We start from the raw sequence: 15,200 nt of genomic DNA, 5'->3' as shown, positions 1-15,200 counted from the left end.
AGCATACTGTTTCAAGATTCATCCATGTTGTAGCATGTATCAGAACTTCCTTCTTTTGTATGGCTGAGTAATAATCCATTGTGTGTATATACTGCGTTTTGTTTATCCACTCCTCTGTTGATGGACTCTACCCTCATTCTTATCTTCTGCTTTCCACTCCTTAGTAATTATAATTAGTCCATTTATACAAATCATACTAATTTACTTGTCTACTTTTAGGCCTCTTAAAGGCTTTTCCCTATACATAAAATTCATTTCACTGCACCTCTACCTGTTGTACTCTTATTTCTTCTTCAGTGCTCAGCTTAAATTCCGCTTCCTCCATAAAGATTTTCAGCATTTATCCAGTTAGAATTTGTCCCTCCTTTACCATATTTTCATTGCACTTTATATCATGATTATATGTCATTGTCTACTTTGTATCATTTATTTTAATGTTTTTGCCTCATTTAGTTGGTAAAGTTATGGTTCCTTAATAGGGCAAGACTGAATTCTTATCAAGTAATTACAACAGGTAATTAATAATGTGTTTATATATTTATAGAACCATAAAACTTATATGGCATTCTTCTGTTGCATTTAATTCTTACAGTGACAACATAGGCAGTACAGCTAATTACCTTTAGTTTACAGATGAAGAAAGTCTCTAGTGGACTGATATGTTTTTTTCTCCCTGTAGTCATGAAGCTAGTAAGTGGCAATGTAGCTAATTTATTAAAGCCTGTTATTTTCCAGCTGTGCCTTGTTAAATCCTGTGATAAAAAGATGTGAAGATACAATCTCAACCCTTAACAAATCTCTGATCTGATGATCTGTGCTGTGGTCGAAATATGCATGGGGCACTCTGGAAGCATTGAAGGAATTCACATAAGGGTGAGGGTAGAGTAAGTTGGTGGGCATAGTTCTCAGTGCAGTCTAGCGTTATAATTTTGATTTTAGCCATTTGGCACATTTAGATCAAAAACATTATAGGAAAAGTCTCCAAAACAACTTCTTAATGCTGAGGTCTCAGTTTGAGCTGGAATACTTAAAATGAATTTGCAGAAAGGCAGTATGTTTTGAACCAGATTTGAAATTCACACCCTGCTAGGTCAGCAGGGTCCCCAGATAGAGACAGCCAGAACTAATGGGAAACTAGTAATTGTGTTCCTCTGTCAGTACTTTTGAGTATAGAAGTAGTTCATTCATCTTTTCCAGTCTCACCGTTTAAAAATCTTCCATATGCTGTTGTTTCTCAAATTTATGTCTCCACCCTTAACTCTTCCCTTCATCTCTAGGTTTCCTCTATATCCAGCTGCAACTTAGGTATGTTTAGTCATCTGAAATGTAACATGTCCAGAATAGAACTGTTAATTCTCTGCATCTTAACCCACCCCTAACCTTGGAGCCTTTTATGTTTTTGGCTCTACCTTTATATATATCTGAACTCCTGCCTCTTCTCACTCTTGTCCAATCCACATCGTATTTTGCCTGGATTTTTGTTACGTCTCCTAAATGCTCTTTCTGCTTCTGCCATTGTCCTTCTAAAGTCTGTTCTCAGCCCTGCAGCCAGAGGCAGAGAGCAGCTAGATCATGGAGAGACTTGTGACATGTTAAGAAACCATAGTTGTTTTGTTTTCCAGTCTCAGAATTTCTGAGCCTCTTGAAGAGGAGTAGTGAAATCAGATCTGTATTTTAAATGTTAGTCTAGTAAGTTTGAAGCAGTGCTAATTCAGTATTCTTTTTCCAGAAAGAAGTGACAGCAAAGGACATGTTTTATCTTTCAAGAGTCAGAATTCAGTTAAACAAAACTCTTAGATGTTTATAATTTGAAATCATTCCTTAAGTAAAGTGAACTAATATTTAATATTACCTGGCCTGGGGATCCCTTTTGATTTGGCTTCCTATTAAAGTTTTAAAGGGTATTTTAAATAAAATATGTTAATAAGGTATCATGATAGATCTAGGAATATAATTATTTTGCATGTTTAAGTATTTTTATATTCTTTTACATTTATTACAGCAGCAGAGAAATAATGTATATAATCGCTATATGTTATATAATTATGGACCATCAAGGAAGGAAAACTTTTTAAAATTTGTCTCTTTGTAAAGTATTACAAATGTATAGTACAGAATTGTACAGCATTATATAATCAACATTCCAGTTACCATTGACAAGAAAAACCTATTAAACTATTGCAACATCTCCCAAAACTAAAAAGATACAGAATCCTGTAGATAGAGATGGATGGATTTGAGTGTGTGTCTACATATATATATTTATAAAGTCTCCTAAAAATTAAATACAATGTTCTTTTTTTCCCCTGTGGTGTTCAGAAAATGCATAGTCAGCTTTTTCTCTGTCCTCTGGGATAGGGAGTTTGATTTTGGGGAATCAAATGCCTTGTGAATTTGTTTGTTTTACTGACTCGATTTCTAACAGTTTTAAATATTTGAGCTTTTCTTTTCTGTTTATACACTACAAAGTTGTTTGTTGTGTCAAGATTTATATGCATATAAAATCAGGTAAGATTAGAAAACATTAAATCTGTTATTTCACATCTTATGCTTGATATTTTAGTATTTAAGAACTGGATATAGGACATTGTGGAATTTGAATACTAAATTAATAGTTTTTCTAGTGAAGGAAAATACTGGTTCTTTAAGATTCCTTCTAATCATAGTTTACTTGTATAATCACAAAATATGTATTTTATGTCATTTGTATGCAAATGCAATATGGTAGATAAGTTCTTACAAGAGATAAAAGAAATCTATAACATTTCCCACCTCCACTACTTATTGTAGAATAGACTTTAAGCTTATTTTCCATGTTGTGTTTTAATTCAAACTACTTTCTTCTAACTTTTATTATTGTTATTGTTATTCTGCTGTAACAGCGACATCACATTGGAGATCGCAGTCTTTCCTTATGTAATATGTTTCTGGATGAAATGGCCAAACAAGCTCGAAATCTCATCACTGATATTTGCACAGAGCAGTGTACTCTTAGTGACCAGGTAATAATTTAAGTGTTTTCTTACAGATAGAAAATTTGTGTATGAAGGCAAGAAAATTAGCTATTAGCCAATTATTTTTTTATTCTCAGACTTTCAGGAAATCTCATTACCTCTTATTGTGAAGCTCTGTTAGCAGGTTTTTAAAAAATTACCGCTGTCTTTAGGATTGCTTACTGTTTAAAATCCGACCTCTAGCTTGGCATTCAAGTCCCTTCCTGATAGCTCCAACCTACCTACTCTCCCCTGCGCTTTCTGTTCCACCACCTAATAGTACTCACAAGATTGTGAACACATCATGTCCTAACATAGTTTTGTTATTCATAGGCCATTTTCCTTCCAGTAAAATGTTCTTTCTCATTTCCTTGTTTGCCTGATATGTTTTCACTTATCCTTTAAACTGTGGCCTTGGTATAACTTCCTCTATGAACTGTTTCTTCACAAAAGATTTACCTATTTCTGTTTTCCCCCAAGCTGGCTAGGTAAACTGTCCTCCTCACAGTACTGCTCGCGTGGTAATTGCTACGCAGTCTGGATTCAGCTGAGGTTTGCTTCAATAGTTACTGTGCTTTCAAAGTAATGTAAAGATTTCATTTCTTTTTAAATGTAGTTGCTGCCCAAGCATTGTGCCAAAACCATTAGTCAAGCAGTGAATAAGAAGTCAAAAAAACAGACTGGTAAGAAAGGGGAACCTGAAAGGGAAAAACCAGGAGTGGAGAGCATGAGGAAAAACAGGCTGGTGGTGACCAAGTAAGCCCTCCACTTTTATTGTGTCTTTTTGTTACACGTAGAAGAGTTTTTTTCATGTTTTTGTGTGGCATTTAGTACTGAGGAAATGCTAGTAATTGTAAATTGTTCATTTCCTAATCATTAGTTTTTTTATTTTTGTGAACTTGATTAGCCAGTTAGTGCTTATTTCATCCTAAAATACAGATTTTGAATTTTTGAAGAAAATACATGTAATAGATGATATTTGTCTTTATATACTGAATAGTTAAGGCCAAGAATCTGTCTAAAAATTTGGTGGGGGGGCACAGTATAAGCAATCGGTAATTTTCAATTTATTTAAAATCAGATATCTGAGACTTTATTTTGGTATGTTGTCATATATTAGAACATACCTAGTATCATTTTAAAATGGATGTGTCAGACTAGATGGCATTCAAGGCTGTTTGTTTGTTTGAAGGGGAGGCATAGGTGGGCAATAATGGATGAATATTTTTTTGTTTAAAGTAAATTTCATACTTCCTTGTTTCCTGCATTAAGCAAGCTATTTACCATTTTTGTAGATAATTTTCTTCCTCCACAACAGAAGGTACAGCAGGAGTTGGAAGTGATTGTATTTATGAGTGCAGAATCAGCTCTTCCTTGGGTATTAAGTTAACATAGTCATTATCATCTGAATGTAGAAACGAATGACACTGTCTTTATAAGGTTGCTCTCATATGTTAGCGATACCCTTAAAGATTTTGAACCTCGTCAGTTTAGGAGAGGAAAAAAATTGGATTCTGTAATTATTTTCTCCAAGTAAGATCTGATATGTTTATAAAATTAATTTTGTATTGCTATGATGAAATGTTGAAAATTTTATTTACTGTTTATTAATATTTTTTCAGCCTTGATAAATTGCACACTGCACTTTCTGAGTTGTGTTTCTCTATAAATTACGTACCAAACATGGTGGTTTGGGAGCATACCTTTACCCCCCGAGAATATTTGACTTCTCATCTGGAAATCCGCTTTACTAAGTAAGAAAGAATATAAACTGTTTTGGGTTGTTGGTTCAGTTAATGTTTGTTATATTTATTCTTCATATCTATACAGTGTTTCCTTTTATGAGGAGAAGCATTAGTAGAACTGATATAGTATAAAGAATAATGAACTGGGAATTTCTTAAATTACCCAGATTCTTGTCCCGTACTGGTTATTAACTAGTTGTAACACTGGACAAGCCATTAATCTCCATGATCCTTGGCTTCCTTGTAAGCAGAATGAGAAGACTGGAGCAAATCAGTGTATTTCAGCAGGCAGGTGGTAACCCAATAAGGTGATGAAATCAGTTTAGAAGGTTGTAGTCAACATTTTAAGAAAGAAGAGGGAGGGAATGAAAGGAAAGAAGGAAGAATAAAAAGAATCTGTGCGGGTCCAGCTCGATGGTGCAGCAGTTAAGTGTGCACGTTCTGCTTTGGTGGCCTGGGGTTCACCAGTTCAGCTCCTGGGTGTGGACATGGCACTGCTTGGCACGCCATGCTGTGGTAGGAGTCCTACATGTAAAGGTAGTGGATGATGGGCATGGGTGTTAGCTCAGGGCCAGTCTTCCTCAGCAAAAAGAGGAGGATTGGCAGCAGTTAGCTCAGGGCTAATCTTCCTCCAAAAAGAAATAAAACGGAATCTGTGCATTGTATGTAATAAGTGGAAATATTCCTTCATGAAACTTTTCAGTTATGTGTATGTGTGTGTACTGAGTTATCATGCTACATACATATCTTACAGTGTGTCATAGTCAAATGTTTGAAAACCTCAGGACTGGATGAACTCTTAAGTCTTTTCTGAATTCAGATCTATGCTGTTGTGCCAGTAGAATTCTAGACTTTTGAGGTGCTCAATTCTAATTAGAGTTTTGTAAGTTGTATATATGTTTCTTGAAATGTTATTGCATGTAAGACAGAAACCTTTCAGTTTTATAAATGTTGCTTCAACCTTTTCCTAAAATTACACATTTATTTATCAAAGAAAATAGTGATTGATTTGACAACTTTTTTCTGAAAGGCTTAAAGCAATTTATAAAGCAAAATTTTGCCAAAAGTTTTTCAAAGTTTTGTAGTCATTAACAAATAGTATTTGTACCATATGGTTAACAGTGTTTTAAGTACCATGAATAGTAATGAAACAGTATAAAGCTTAGAGCTACAACAATTAGAGAACAAAATAGGAGACTATATAAATGGGTGGTAAATTGAGTGTTAAGCCATCAGTTGCCTAGAGAAGAGTCTGGTGTTGAACAAAGACTGTCTTTTGCTCTCTTTTAGTAAGCAGGCACCCTGACAGTGAAACCCAGAATGCTCTAGTATTTAGACCAAAGGGACATTATGCCCTGTGGTATTTATTATTTTCAACCAGGTGGGGGTGGTGGAGTGGTGGGTGGAAGGTGGGGTTTAGTTTATAGCTCCCTTGTTTTCCTTCTGTAAATAGTCAGGTCCATTAATCCATGGAGAAGCAGATGTTCTTTTTACCAAACTGCTTAGTGATCAGGATCAAGGCAAGGCTGTAAACTTGATTACCTGGGAAAGATTTTTGTACCAGGAGAAATAGGTTATGAGTATTAGTCGGTTGAATTTTGCTCGTCACTTGAGTACAATCTTAGGACTTAGAGGCTGTATACAAGGATAGCAGTTTTTGTCTTGAGTTGGTGTTTTGGGACTGTTTCTAGTGATGAGGTTTGTCGTCTTTAAGGATTCATCCTTAGAAATACAGCTCTAAGATCTTTGCAAATCTAATGCTCAGGGAGCTTTAAAGACAGTGAAATGGGGTGGCCAGTTTAGGAAAATATTTTCAAAATTTCTGTTTCCTTTTAGGCTTATACAGTTTCTTAGGATATAAACCAAACAGAACTGTGTTTTGTGTGCTGTGAGTGATTAAAGAATGATGAAATTTTTTATTTATTGCCTTGTTTTGAATGTCATGCATTTTGCTGAGAGGCAGCACTAAGTTAGGCCATCGTGGGTCAAACCCTAGACCCACCACTTCCAAGGAAAGTGACCTTGATCAGATTAGTTTACTTGAGTTCTGAGCCTTAGTTTTTTCCATCTGTGGAATGGTGGTGATAGTAACTACATAGTAAAGTTATTTGGATTGTAAGTAATATATATAAAGCCTAAAAAACTACTGGCACATCACAGTCCCAGATGAATTCAAGCTATGGACTAAATAGTCCATTGTACTTGCTACAGACCACATATCATGTTAAAGGAACTTTTTAAACCCCCTTTATCGTTAAGTCATTTTTATTACTGATGTCCTTAGAATTTTTTTGATCACTTGCATCCCCATTTCATTGTAGCTTTTTGGTATTCATTCTTTTTTTTCTGTTGTTTCTTTGGAAAATAATGATAGTAATTGCATGGCTTTCTAACGAATTTTTATTTAAAATTAATTTTTATCGCTTATTTAATAATAGAGATCAGAGGGTGAATGGCCTGTTGACATAAATGCAAAAATTAAGGGCTCTTTTCTTATTCTTTTTCCCCCAGGTCAATTGTTGGAATGACTATGTATAATCAAGCCACACAGGAAATTGCAAAACCATCAGAGCTTCTAACAAGTGTAAGAGCATACATGACTGTACTCCAGTCAATAGAAAACTATGTGCAAATTGATATTACAAGAGTATTTAATAATGTTCTTCTTCAACAAACACAACATTTAGACAGTCATGGAGAGCCAACCATTACAAGTCTATACACAAATTGGTAAGGAACACATTTAGAAATTTGGAGTGATATAAAGTGTCTTTGTAATGAACTACTTAGGAAAGTTATTTTCTTTTGAATAAGTGCTCATTCCTGTTAATTTATTGGTCAACTTAAAATTATATGCAGGAATGTATACCATAATAAATTCTGAATTAAACAATTTCTCCTGGTCATATATTTACTTTTCTCCTTAGGTATTTGGAAACCTTGTTAAGACAAGTCAGCAATGGTCATATAGCCTATTTCCCTGCAATGAAAGCATTTGTGAACCTACCCACAGAAAATGAATTAACATTCAATGCAGAGGAATATTCTGACATATCAGGTGAATAATACTATGACGTATTTTAAAGAATGAAGAAACTTGGATTCTTTTGGGTTTTGATTCTATTATGACTATCTTCATTCAATTATATGCGTGATCATACATTATATCTTAGACTTACCTTTGCATTTGTTACTTTTCTTATTCTGGAGACTTTTCTCAAGATTCTCTATTAATAATTTGCTTCTATAATGGAATGTTCCAGTATGTTAACATTTATTTTCTTAAAGTATTTGCTCTGTCAAAGTATAAAATTAATTATGTTTTCTTTCAGAAATGAGGTCGTTATCAGAACTACTAGGCCCGTACGGTATGAAGTTCCTAAGCGAAAGCCTTATGTGGCATATTTCATCACAAGTTGCTGAACTTAAGGTAATACAGACTTTATTGATTTGGGCTTTTAGTAAAAACATTAATTCCTGAAAAACATTTCAAGACTATGAACAGCAAGGCCAGAATGTTAATTACTTTAACCTGACATGGAAGTTCTTGTATGTAAATGAAATTATAGAGCCAGCAGGGCCTTTCAATAGTATCTTAGTTTAGTTCTCTCTGTTTTACTGATGAAAAAACTGAAAGCCTAGAGAGGTGAATTGACATACTAAAGGAGACTGAAACTCAGATTTCTTGACATTTGGTCAAGTCTTCATTCTCTTGTACCATGATGCTTTTCTTTGAATGACCGTGTTTAAAAATTCCAGCCAGAGTCATTTGTTTAAATTTGTAGTTTGAATGTATTACTCTCCACAGATTAAAATACAAACATTGTTACGCTTACTGTTTTTTCTTACTATTATGCAATCTTTTAAATTGTCTTATGCCCTTTTTAAGCTGAATGAAAAATGTTTTTAGAATGCTTAGAGTTTTAATAAAGACATAAAAGAACTGAAGCAACAACATTTTAAATAACTTTTTTTGAAGGCCTTTTAGAAATATCCCCGTGCCAAGGTGATTTATATTGAATAAGCCTGTGGATATAATAGGTATCTAGTTTTTGAAAGAATTGGAATTTGGGCCACTAAAACTTGAACTTATGAGCAGAATAGAAAATATGCCTTTTTGTTTGTGAAAGTTTTTTGGTGGTTTTTTGTGCCTTGCATTTTTAATTTCTTAAGAAAATGGTCTGTAGCACTGATAAGTAGCCTCCATTTCAAATGTAGCATATAGACGTCTATATGTGGTAATCTGATTTTCTGAAAATTGACCAAATTTATTGGATAAGTTAATTCCTATAAGATTAATAATATTTTGCTGAGTGAATAAAATAGATGGCAAGAGTCAGTGTGACTAAAAGGAGAAGCAACATTATCCAGTGGTTAAGAACTCAAGCTTTCAAGTCAGGCTATCTGAATTTCAGTCCCAACTCTCACTTATGAACTTTGACTTTGGACGAAATTTAAACTCACCAGCCTTTTACTTTGAGAGAGTTATATGAAGTACTACATATCAAACACCCGGGTACTCAGTATAGTGCCTGACACAGTAAGTACTGAGTAAATATTATTTTGGTGTTTATCATATCGTTATCCTCTTGATCTTTTCTTTTTTCTTGCTGAGGAAGATTCGCCCTGAGCTAACATCCATGCCAATCTTGCTCTATTTTTTTAGTGTGTGGGCCACCAGCATAGCATGGCTGCTAACAGAGTGATGTAGGTCCATGCCTGGGAACCAAACCCAGGCCACCAAAGCACAGTGTGCTGAACTTAATCACTAGGCCACTGGAGCTGGCTCCCAATCTTCCTCTTTTTGCTTGAGGAAGATTCCCCCTGAGCTAACATCTGTACCAGTCTTCCTCTATTTTGTATGTGGGTCCCCGCCACAGCATGACTGATGAGTGATATAGGTCCATGTCCCAGATTCAAACCCACGCCACTGAAGCAGAGCACGCCAAACTTAACCACCAGGACATGGGGCCAACCCCTCCTCTCATTCTTTTTTAAAAGAATGTTCTACCATTCTTTCTTTTGTTTTTTTTTTTAATAAGATTTTATTTTTTTCCTTTTTCTCCCCAAAGCCCCCTGGTACGTAGTTGTATATTTTAGTTGTGGGTCCTTCTAGTTGTGGCATGTGGGACGCCACCTCAGCATGCCTTGATGAGCAGTGCCATGTCCATGCCCAGGATTCGAACTGACGAAACACTGGGCCGCCTGCAGTGGAGTGCGTGAACTTAACCACTCGGCCACGGGGCCAGCCTCCTCTACCATTCTCTTTTAAAAACCAACTGTTAGACTTTCTAATGTGGATTTTAAATACACAAACTTTATACTTTATGTGAGTTTAAATAAACATTACAATACTAGTTTTGGTTCTTTACAAGAAATATCATTTTTGTTTATTAGACACATTTCCCTGTAAATACATGATCTCTTTTCTGTCCTACTGTTCTCAGGTAACAAATTTCTCATCTCCAATTTACTTTCTTGTGTTCCTTTCAGTATGAGGTAATAGAAGAATTATGGCCCAGTAATTTTAGTTTGGCAACTATTTTTAATCTCAGACTAAATTAGTAGATACTTCTGGAATTGTTAGTGTTTTTAGTGCTTCTTTGCCATTTAACGTGTTGGATTGAGTATTGTGATGTAGTAATAAAATTAGCCTGTTTGAATCTCTCTGTATCGTATCTATGAGAGTTCAGAGGCATCTGATGTCCTTAACAGCACTGCAAGACCCCTGTAGGATCTGGCCTTCCACTTTTCCTCACCTCCTTTACTCTTCCAGCCTCGTTGGCCTCTTGCTGTTGCGTCATCTCAAAACACTCTTCAATGAGATATTGTCTTAGCTTGTCTTTTCATAAAATTTGTGTATTTTTCACGTCACCATATCAGAATATCCTTCCTTGACCACACTTTCTACATTATTTCTTTTTATTCTCTTTATCCAGCTTTGTGTGTATCTTACTTGTGACCTCTCATGTCACGTATCTGTTTATGTCACTCTCACTAGAATAAAAACTGAGTTACAGTCGGCCCTCTGTATCTCTGGATCCACATCTGTGGATTCAACCAACTGCAGATAGAAAGGTCTACAATGGTTGTATCTGTACTGAATATGTACAGACTTTTTTCCCTTATCTTCATTCCCTGAACAATACAGTGTAACAGCTAGTTGCATAGCATTTACATTGTATTAGATGTTATAAGTAATCTAGAGATGATTTAAAGTATACGGGAGGATGTGCATAGGTTATGTACAAATACTGTGCCATTTTATATAAGGGACTTGAGCATCCAGGGATTTTGGAATGGATTGGGGGGGTCCTGGAACCAATCCTCCGTGGGTACCAAGGGATGACTGTATAAACTCTCTTAAAGCCTCGGTGCTAAGTTAATATCCAACACGTAGCAGGTGCTTGGTAAATATTTGTTGGATGCAAAAATAAAAATAGTTAGCTTTCTTGACTCTTTACTTTTTCCAGGACTTTTCTAAGCTCTTTACACATATATTATTAACTTTAAATCCTTAAAACTGATAGTGTCCCTATTTTACAAGTTAGGAGAATAAGACCAAGAAAGATTAATTTGTCAAGACTCACATGCTTAGTAAGTGGTAAAACTAAAATTTGAACCTGTATAGTCTGCCTAGCTCTAGAGCTGATACTAATGCCATGCTATACTGTCTCCAGAAAAGAAAAGAATCTTAGCAGTCATCTAACGCACCCTTATCTGATGCAGGCACATATGCTAGGTGATAGCTGATGATCTGGTCTTTTTGAAAATGAAGCAGTCTTATCAATTACTGTGTATCTCTACTTATGTTGAGTCAATATCTAAATAGGAATTTTTGATTGGGCCTCATTCTTACATCAGGAGGCAGAGACTGCCTTTGACAAGATCACTCTTCACATATTTAAAAATTTTTGTTGTGTATTATTGTCATCCCCATGTGAAATACATTTATATTTGGTCTCCCTCTCTTCAGTACAAATTCTGTCTTGTTAGTGTCATTCTTAGAGAATAGTGCTTTGAACTGACAGTAAACTTTCGCTAGAGATCTGATTAGTGAGGGCCACTTACCTACTCTGGATACTGTACTTACTAATACAGTTTAAGGTAGCATTAACACTTTTGGTAGCTGTACCATATTATTTTCATATCAACTTGCAATCAGATACGTTTTCTTCGATTTTTTTTTATATATATTGACCTTGAACCGTGGCTCTCCACATCATGTATTTTGTACAATTTTTTATGACCTAAGTGTCACTTTATTGCTCTTTTAAAAATTGATCTTGTTAGCTAGTGTCCATTATTTCCAGATCTTGGAGTTCAGATTTTGTCAGTCTTTTAGTAATCCTTTTATAAACATAACTGTCTTAGCTGTTTCCTTAAGTATTAATGTTATCAAATACTCTGATTCTTGAAAAGAAATGGAAGGAGCTTGTGTTTTAACATTTCTCTCATATCTTGGGGTGACTATATTTTCTTTCTCAGCTATTATTAAAATTTAAAGTTGATGTGTTAATAGTATAAATAATGTTAACTTCTTTTTTAATGCTATTGAATTTTCTGACTCAAGATTGTTGTTTCTTGGCTGGATTCTTTTTCAAATATTTGATAATAGTAAACCTAAGTCCAAAACCTAGGCGAAAGAGACTTGTGTAAGAGCTTCGGTTCATTATCTCTGAGCTCTATGGGTGTGAATTAGCTTGAGTTTCTCATTAAATGTAATATGCTCCAAAACTGAGATGGTTTAGGATACTAAAACATTTTTTTCTCTAAAACTTTTGATTTTAGCATTTTGGTAATTTTCTATGTGATTTTCCTCACTTGACTTTTCATTTTACCTTTTTAAAAACTTGCGTATTTTATTAATGATTTAATGCTAGTTGTAGGAAGACTTTTAGAAAATCATGCAATTATGTTTTGGTATTTAGGGGCTTACTATTTTTACTTCTTTCTTCTGAAGTAGTAAATCCTGATTTTATTAAATGTCTTTCAAAAGGCTTCTTCATATGGTCAACCATAAATATGAAAGCTTTACTTGTCTAACATTGTGTCTTTATCATTTAAGTTTCTTCAAAACAAAGTTAGTCCTAAGGATTCAGTTTTCTGGAATTGCACAGTGCTTTACAGTGATTTTCTTGGAAATGCCTCTTAACAATCCCAAGATGTAATCCAGATTTCTCTGGATTCAACTACTTGTGTATTATTTAAGAACTAGAGAAGGTGTTACTCATGATTTTATATTCTCAGCCTCTGTGTACTGAAACATAATTCCATGTGTATTCTTGTATTTAATTCTATAAGAAATCTTATGATCATAATATAATGATGTTTCATATAGACAAGTTCAGTGTGTTGTATACTTTTCTATTTCATTGAAATAAATCTCCAAAAGTACTCATTCAGTGATGATTCTAATTGTTTTGCATCTTTAAGTGTCCTACAAAATTACTTTCCTTAGGATAATCTAATTTATTAAATTGGAAAAACAAAATAATGTAGATTTTTGCTTCCAGTATTGGTAGGCTAGGTTATCTAGTTGTCCCCTATAGGCAACTTAAAAAACTAGAGAGAGAGAGAGAGAGAGAGAAAGAGTCTTCTTTTAAAGAGGAGAGAAAAAAGATCGGTATTTCTAGGCTAAAATAAGGAGAATGTGGGAACTAGGAGACAAGCCTGACATTGGAAAGCACTTTTGACCTGAGGACATTTGCTGATCCAGAAGTAGCATTTGTAAGATTAAACTGTAGTTTTGGTGGCCTTGTCGGGTGAGGGAGTCTATACTCAAAACCCCAGGCGTACCCAAAGTGGGAGTGGGAAGTCTGCTTAAATTCTTCGTCACCGTCACCCTTTTTACATGGACTGCCCAAAAGGTTACCTTTGCAGGGTAACAGTGAACTGCAAGTGATTCACCCCTCTCCAGGACTTGCAGCCCTGTCCGTGTTATTCTTTTTGTGCAAGGAATCTCGAGTCTTGAACCTGGGTTAAGGCGGTCCTATGTTAGTAGTGCCCCAAGGTGCTCGCCCGAAGCTAACAAAAATCCACTCTGGAGAAAGTTTATCTTCATCCTAGTCTTAAATGATTGCTACAAATAGTTTTTCAAACACAATGAGTTCTAGCTGGGGAGTGGAAGTCTGTGGGAGATGAGTGGAGGATGGAGGTAGGAGGTTTAATACATCTGGCTGGCTGCCATGATTCTTAATGTCATTCTGCCTCTCTCCTGCCACCAAACAAGGAGCACCCTGTTTCTGGTGTTCCTAGAATTTAGTGTCTTCTTTAGCTGCATTACTTCTTAAGATAGTGAGAACAAATTGAGTACATAATAACCCCCATACACACATGTGGTAACCCGCTTGTTTTCAACCTCAAGCCTTCCTTTCTGTGCCACTGCCTACAATTTCTGAGCCCTGCTTGGGTCCTGAGGTGTGCATTAGCTTGTATCTCCACAACAAGAACTTGATGATCAAAATTCTCACCTCTACTTCTTTGTTCTAGTTTCCATCTTCTAGGAATTTGTTCTCTCTCCTTTGGTCTTGTTTCCTCTGTTATTGTAGGTTTATGCCTTTTTATTCTTTTTCTTCTCACTTCAGTGGATTTCTGGAAGAAGCTGAGTTTTAGACATGTGAAGAATTCTCTACATTTAACTATCACTTCCACATAGTTTACATGCTTGTTTGAACATTTCTATAGGAAAAATTTCTGAAAGTGGATCGAAGGATATGAACATTTACATTTTTTCTGATACTGCCGTATACCTCTCTGAAAAGATTGTAACTTACGTTCTCCACATTAGAACATGATGATGTAATAGCATTTTAGTCTTTTTTGAAATTAGATCGTAAAATGTTTTGGGGGGAATTATAATATTTTTAAGATTGTCCTGTTAACATCTTATCTTTTCTTTTTCTCTATTTTTTTTAATGTTTAATCTAAACCGACATAAAACTAGATATTATATGGCTGCATCTTTTTATTTTAGAGATGACCTTAATTGTCTTTGGTTCCTGTTTTAGATGAGAATCTTTTTGTTTCAAAGAATAAATTCGTGTTCCAATAAAATAGGAGATGATCTTTATATTTAACGATTATGAATAAATTGTGTGTCAGACAGTCAGCACTATGCCTGTACACTCATGGTAAAATGTGTTTATTATTTTCTGGAGAAGAAAACAACCAGTTTTATTGCCTACTAAAATTCTTGGTGTGTTTCATTTGAAGTTGTGCCCATTGAGTCAATTTCTCCTTCCAATCCTGCCAAAAGCATTGTTTTGGCATTTTATGGATCACTTCTTCTGGTACTTCATAGAGTCCTAGAAGATTTTTTTTCAAATGAAATAGCAAATTTAAATATGAATTGTGGCAAAATTTTAACACTTTTTTTAACCAGTTCTTCTTTTAGTACCCTTGATTTGTTTCACTCAATTTGTATCAGTTTGTTCTAAACCATGTAGTTGGTACTTCCTAG

The 15,200-nt window shown here is 35.0% G+C and overlaps 1 protein-coding gene across 1 annotated transcript in view; it reads left to right on the top strand.

The window, feature by feature from the left end:
- The window catches only part of NCKAP1 (NCK associated protein 1), an 82,281-nt gene that overhangs the window by 49,618 nt on the left and 17,463 nt on the right, over window positions 1–15,200 (top strand). Inside the window, exons 17-22 of the mRNA XM_046658449.1 lie at window positions 2,883–3,002; window positions 3,610–3,749; window positions 4,616–4,747; window positions 7,250–7,468; window positions 7,666–7,796; window positions 8,071–8,168. Of these exons, the coding sequence (XP_046514405.1) occupies window positions 2,883–3,002; window positions 3,610–3,749; window positions 4,616–4,747; window positions 7,250–7,468; window positions 7,666–7,796; window positions 8,071–8,168 (840 nt within the window). The remainder of the gene's footprint in view (window positions 1–2,882; window positions 3,003–3,609; window positions 3,750–4,615; window positions 4,748–7,249; window positions 7,469–7,665; window positions 7,797–8,070; window positions 8,169–15,200) is intronic.

This window comes from Equus quagga, chromosome 4, assembly GCF_021613505.1.
Source record: "Equus quagga isolate Etosha38 chromosome 4, UCLA_HA_Equagga_1.0, whole genome shotgun sequence".
Classification (NCBI taxonomy): domain Eukaryota; kingdom Metazoa; phylum Chordata; class Mammalia; order Perissodactyla; family Equidae; genus Equus; species Equus quagga.
This window is presented reverse-complemented; position numbering and strand designations above follow the sequence as displayed.